Raw genomic sequence first — 5,748 nt, forward strand, 5'->3', positions numbered from 1 at the left:
TTCCTGTCAGTTCTCCAGCTGGTCTGTTTGTGTGAGCCTACCTGTGTCGTTGAGGGTACTAACGGCTGCCTCTGTTTTTCCCAGGAGGATTGCTGGAACTAGAGGGCAGCAGACACACGAGCACAAACACTGGGAGAAGACACGGAGTGGAAGTCGGGAACACACGGGGATGTATTATTGTGTGTACAGTTTTCACTGTAAATAAAGAGCACTGTTTGCATCGCAGAGTACCGCGACTGGGTCCTCCTTTCCCCACATCCCCACGGTCTAACATGCCAAACCGTGACAGGTTCTTAATGTGCAGTTTTTATTGTCAATGACGACAGCAGCCACATGGACTTGTACTGAATGCAGACAATGGCCGCCCTGCGCTGCACATGCAGGTCCTTTGCATCAACCATTTCAGAAATACATCATCTTGTTAAAATACTGACTTGTTACCACTGCATTACAATTATACCAATATGTTTCAACAACTTATGTGCATATTTAACAATTCCTTACCAACAATTTAACTTCTTCACAATGATCCCGTTCCACATCCACACATCAACGTAAACAGGAAGTCCCAAGATGCGTTTCTTGCTAGGTTTTAAGTGTGGTCAAAAAAGGCACTGAAAAATCATGAAGAGGGAGGGCTCACCAACATTTGGTCCATTTATACTGAATGGATACGTAAATATTATAAATCTTCCTTCTGGCTCTATTATAGTGTTGCTAATGGTGACGTTTCTGTTGCTCAGTATGCTACACCGCTTTGTTTTGAACTGTAGCTGCTTGAGTACATGTGAGGGAAATGAGTGTGTGTTCAGATGGTTTGGACATTTGAATCATCTAAATAGAAAAAAGTAGTTAAACCTTTACTCAAAAAGCATCTCTAGACCCAGCAGTCTTAGCTAATTATAGGCCAATCTCCAACCTTCCTTTCATATCAAACATCCTTGAAAGAGTAGTTGTCAAACAGCTAACAGATCATCTGCAGAGGCTTATTTGAAGAGTTTCAGTCAGGTTTCAGAGCTCATCACAGCACAGAAACAGCTTTAGTGAAGGTTACAAATGATCTTCTTATGGCCTCTGACAGTGGACTCATCTCTGTGCTTGTCAAGTCAAAGTCAAAAGTCAAAGTCAACTTTATTGTCGATTCTGCCACATGTACAGGACATACAGAGAATAGAAATTGCGTTACTCTCAGTCCCTAGATAAATAGCAAATGAACATTTAAATATATTTAAATATAAAAGTGATTAAAAATGCAAGTAAAATAATTAAAAAGTAAAAATTTAAATAAATACAATTTTACATATAACAAGAAAGCTATATAATATACAATATAATGGGTAAGTGACATTGAGTGTAAACCAGGCAGAGTAGTGCAAATAGGCAAATAGTGCAAATGGAGATTTAGTAGTGTACGGTAAGAGAAAGTGTAGCAACAAAGTCTTATGAGGTAATGGCAGTCCAATGCTCCACAAAGTGACTGGTAACTGGTGCAGGCCAGTGAGTGAGTCAGAGAGTGTGTGTGTTTGTGTGTGTGTGACAGAGTTCAGTGAGACCGTGGAGGAGAGAGGGGAGAGGGGGGCAGAATCGGGAGGGAGTTTAGCTTCCTGACAGCCTGATGGATGAAGCTGTCCTTCAGCCTGCTGGTCCTGGCCCGGAGACTCCGCAGTCTCCTCCCCGACGGCAGCAGCTTGAAGAAGCTTTGCATTGGGTGTGTGGGATCAGCCGCTATGCAAAGGGCTTTTTTAGTGAGACGGGTGCTGTAAATGTCCTGGAGGGAGGGGAGAGAGACACCAATGATCCTCTCTGCAGCTCTCACTATGCGTTGGAGGGTTCTATGACAGGACGCATTGCAGGCTCCAAACCACACAGTGATGCAGCTCGACAGGATGCTCTCGATGGTGCCTCTGTAGAAAGTGTACATGATGGGGGCTGGTGCTCCTGCTCTTCTTCTTGTCCTGCTAGACCTCAGTGCAGCGTTCGATACTGTCGACCATAATATCCTATTAGAGCGATTAGAACATGCTGTAGGTATTACAGGTACTGCACTGCAGTGGTTTGTATCATATCTATCTAATAGACTCCAGTTTGTGCATGTAAATGGAGAGTCCTCTTCACACACTGAGGTTAATTATGGAGTTCCACAGGGTTCAGTGCTAGGACCAATTCTGTTTACATTATACATGCTTCCCTTAGGCAGCATCATTAGAAGACATAGCATACATTTTCACTGCTAATCAGCTATGTACCACCACCTAAGCAGATTCGTACTCTGGATGGCATTACCTTGGCCTCCAGTAACACTGTGAGGAACCTTGGAGTCATGTTTGACCAGGACATGTCCTTCAATGCACATATTAAACAAATATGTAAGACTGCTTTCTTCCATTTGTGCAACATCTCTAAAGTTAGAAATATCCTGTCTCAGAGTGACGCTGAAAAACTAGTTCATGCATTTATTACTTCCAGGCTGGACGACGGTAATTCATTATTATCAGGAAGTCCTAAAAACTCACTGAAAAGCCTTCAGCTGATCCAAAATGCTGCAGCAAGAGTCCTGACAGGGACTAGAAAGAGAGAGCAGGTTTCTCCTGTTTTGGCTTCCTGTTTAATCCAGGATTCAAAATCCTGCTCCTCACATACAAGGTCTTAAATAATCAGGCCCCATCTGATCTTAATGACCTTGTAGTACCATATCACCCTATTAGAGCACTTCGCTCTCGCTCTGCAGGCCTACTTGTTGTTCCTAGAGTATTTAAAAGTAGAATGGGAGGCAGAGCCTTCAGTTTTCAGGCCCCTCTTCTGTGGAACCAGCTTCCAGTTTGGATTCAGGAGACAGACACTATCTCTACTTTCAAGATTAGGCTTCAAACTTTCCTTTTTGCTAAAGCATATAGTTAGGGCTGGACCAGGTGACCCTGAGTCCTCCCTTAGTTATGCTGTGATAGACGTAGGCTGCCGGGGATTCCCATGATGCATTGAGTTTTTCCTTTCCAGTCACCTTTCTCACTCACTATGTGTTCACAGACCTCTCTGCACTGAATCATATCTGTTATTAACCTCTGTCTCTCTTCCACAGCATGTCTTTATCCTGTCTTCCTTCTCTCACCCCAACCAATCACAGCAGATGGCCCCGCCCCTCCCTGAGCCTGGTTCTGCTGGAGGTTTCTTCCTGTTAAAAGTGAGTTTTTCCTTCCCACTGTCGCCAAAGTGCTGCTCATAGGGGGTCATATGATTGTTGGGTTTTTCTCTGTATCTATTATTGTAGGGTCTACTGTACAATACAAAGCGCCTTGAGGGAACTATTGTTGTGATTTGGCGCTGTGTAAATAAAATTGAACTGAATTAAACTGAAAATTAAATAAAAGTAAACTGAACCTGTAAGTTCAGGTGAGTGAGTTTTAGCACTTACTGCAGCCACTGTGATGGCTTTCGCTGATTTATGTTGTTTTTTACATTTAAATAAAGGTGTTGAGATCTTTTCTTGGCTCTCACTTTTCTCCTCTCCTCCCTCCCCTTATCTTCCCTGCTTAGCCTCTTGTGTCCTTGTCTTGTCTCGTGTGTATTACTTTTCCCTGGAACACGCTCTCACAGTCTGTTCTCTAAAACCTAAAGAGAATTATGGATTTGATCAACTGGTCTCTGAATGCTATTGACACCCTTTTCTCAACGAGAAGTCTGGGCTCAGGAGAGCCCGAGTGCCCTGGAGGGACTGTCCCTGCCGGATACACAATGGACTGGTGGCAGAACTGGAGGATCATGTGTCTGGCGGGACTGTCAATCGAGGACGCTGAAGATATCTACCTATTCGGAACCATGATAACAGGGTTCATGCTGATCGGAGTTGGCTTGGCCCTGGCTTATCGGAGAATTAAGAAAGCAGAACCGGCTGTTCAACCCCCCCAAGGCTGCCCGCTGGAACTGAAGCGATGGGACGAGGCGCGACCTCTCACAACGAACGCAGCATGGGTAACACCTTGGAGATGCTTACAGCTGCCGTGAAGACTCAAAACAACACCATTGAGCGTATGGTGGGATACATCAGAGAGAGGCCTGCTCAAAATGAGACCCTTGAGCAAAAGTTGGATCACATCGCAGAACGGCTCACTGCAGTTGTGAGGTCTCAAAATCACAAGAATGACAACACCACGGACCAGAAGTTTGATACCATCATGGGGAGGCTCGCGGCTCTCCAACGGGAGATTGAGAGACCAGCGTCAGAGTGCTAAAGAACAGCTTTGAAATTCTCATGAGCTGCTCGCATAAAAGAAAAATCAACAATATCAACATGCGGACAACACAGCGCCAACTGCACGGGCCCAAGGCTGGAGACGAACAAAAACTCCCTGATAACAACTGTGTGATGACTATTCTTCCCATCCCATGCCAGGCCACCTGGATTGGCTAGCAGACTGTTTACTTAGCCTGATAGGGCGAAGGACACTGTCTCAGGTGAACTATGGACACGCACACACTTACACTGATAAGCACTCACACATCCCCCCTCCCCTTCCAATGCCTTCGATGCTTGTTGCCTCCTGGGAACACGAGGCGAGTCTGGGCTCGCGCTGGAGAGTCGGCACAGTGGCAGGATGGCTGCTGTGTTGCCTGGGATTACTCCTTTCCCCTACCCAACCCTGTTGCTGGTCACGTGCTCTATAATGTTGTGCTGTGGACATTTATGTGCTTTCTGTGCAGAGGAGTTTTTTTGTTTCCTGTTCTCATGCTGTCCTCTTGTAGCCCAGCATGAGCAGAGGTCTCTTTTTTTCCTCTTGTACTTTCCCATTGTAGTGTACATTTCAGTGGTTTTTCTGTAATGCATCCATTCTCTGACTTGTATCCCCATGTGATGTCTGTGTTGTGTGTGTAAGGTCGGGGGGCGGGTTCATTCCACTGCAGGGCAACCTGCCACTGCATGTGGCGAATAAAATTTGAACTTGAACTTAAGCTGAAGCTAGCAGTTAGAGCCACCTGTGTCAACATCCACCTGCCAGTCAAAGTGGCCACGCCCCTAATAATGACTGACTTATAACTATAGCTGTTACGAAGCAGCATGTATACAACAGACACTAAAGAAATAAACGGTTTTCAAAGTGTTTTATTGTAGCCAATGTAGCCCATCAGAATCCTTTTATATGGATGAGGAGCTAAAGTTTTCCACCAACATTCAGAGAAAAGCCTCTTTGGTAATGAAGGTTGTCGACGGTGTTTGAAGGTGGATCAGAAGTATGGTGTGGGGTCGCGTTTGTCGCACATCTGGACGTGGATGTGTGAGGTGATTCCCGGATAAACGCTCTGCATGGGCAGCATGGTGCCGATCCTCTGCCCCTTCCTCACCGTTCCTGAGGTTCGGTCCGGCCTCACGTAGAACAGCTTGAAACAAAGACCTGCAGGACGCAAACGCAACGCCTCGATCAGTGAATCAGTACCAGGATCAGTAACTCTGTTAGTGCTGGCTGCGCGTGATGACCCACCCTGTCCTGACAGGTTGATGCCCTCGTTGATGGCTGCCTTACTGGGGTCGGTGTAGACGGTCAGTTTCCCGTTAAGAGTCACGTCAAACGGAGCGTAGACAGCGGCGCCGTCGCTGCACTTGATGTCCAGCCCTTGGTGGAGTCTGGTCCCCCTGTAACCAGCAGACATCCAGCTGTGAGCAGCTGTGCCACATCGTCCACACCAGCCTTACAACAAAAACGTGATCTCTGAGTACCGTCCGGCTCCGTACTGTCCCTGTCCCCATCTGTCCGACGT

The 5,748-nt window shown here is 46.1% G+C and overlaps 1 protein-coding gene across 1 annotated transcript in view; it reads right to left on the minus strand.

Annotated features, from left to right (window-relative positions):
* Positions 1 to 5,077: 5,077 nt before the first annotated feature.
* LOC147324127 (leukocyte cell-derived chemotaxin-2-like) overlaps positions 5,078 to 5,748 on the minus strand; it is a 1,413-nt gene continuing 742 nt past the window's right edge. Inside the window, exons 2-4 of the mRNA XM_086304644.1 lie at positions 5,708 to 5,748; positions 5,472 to 5,623; positions 5,078 to 5,384 (exon numbers count right to left, since the gene is read on the minus strand). The exon at positions 5,708 to 5,748 is cut by the window's right edge and continues 71 nt beyond it. Coding sequence (XP_086160770.1) covers positions 5,218 to 5,384; positions 5,472 to 5,623; positions 5,708 to 5,748 — 360 coding nt within the window. The 3' untranslated portion in view covers positions 5,078 to 5,217. The remainder of the gene's footprint in view (positions 5,385 to 5,471; positions 5,624 to 5,707) is intronic.

Source organism: Aulonocara sp. 'chitande type north' Nkhata Bay, linkage group LG8, assembly GCF_057382095.1.
Source record: "Aulonocara sp. 'chitande type north' Nkhata Bay isolate Kocher_YH1m ecotype deep benthic linkage group LG8, A_spYH_male_GT1.1, whole genome shotgun sequence".
Classification (NCBI taxonomy): Eukaryota; Metazoa; Chordata; class Actinopteri; order Cichliformes; family Cichlidae; genus Aulonocara; species Aulonocara sp. 'chitande type north' Nkhata Bay.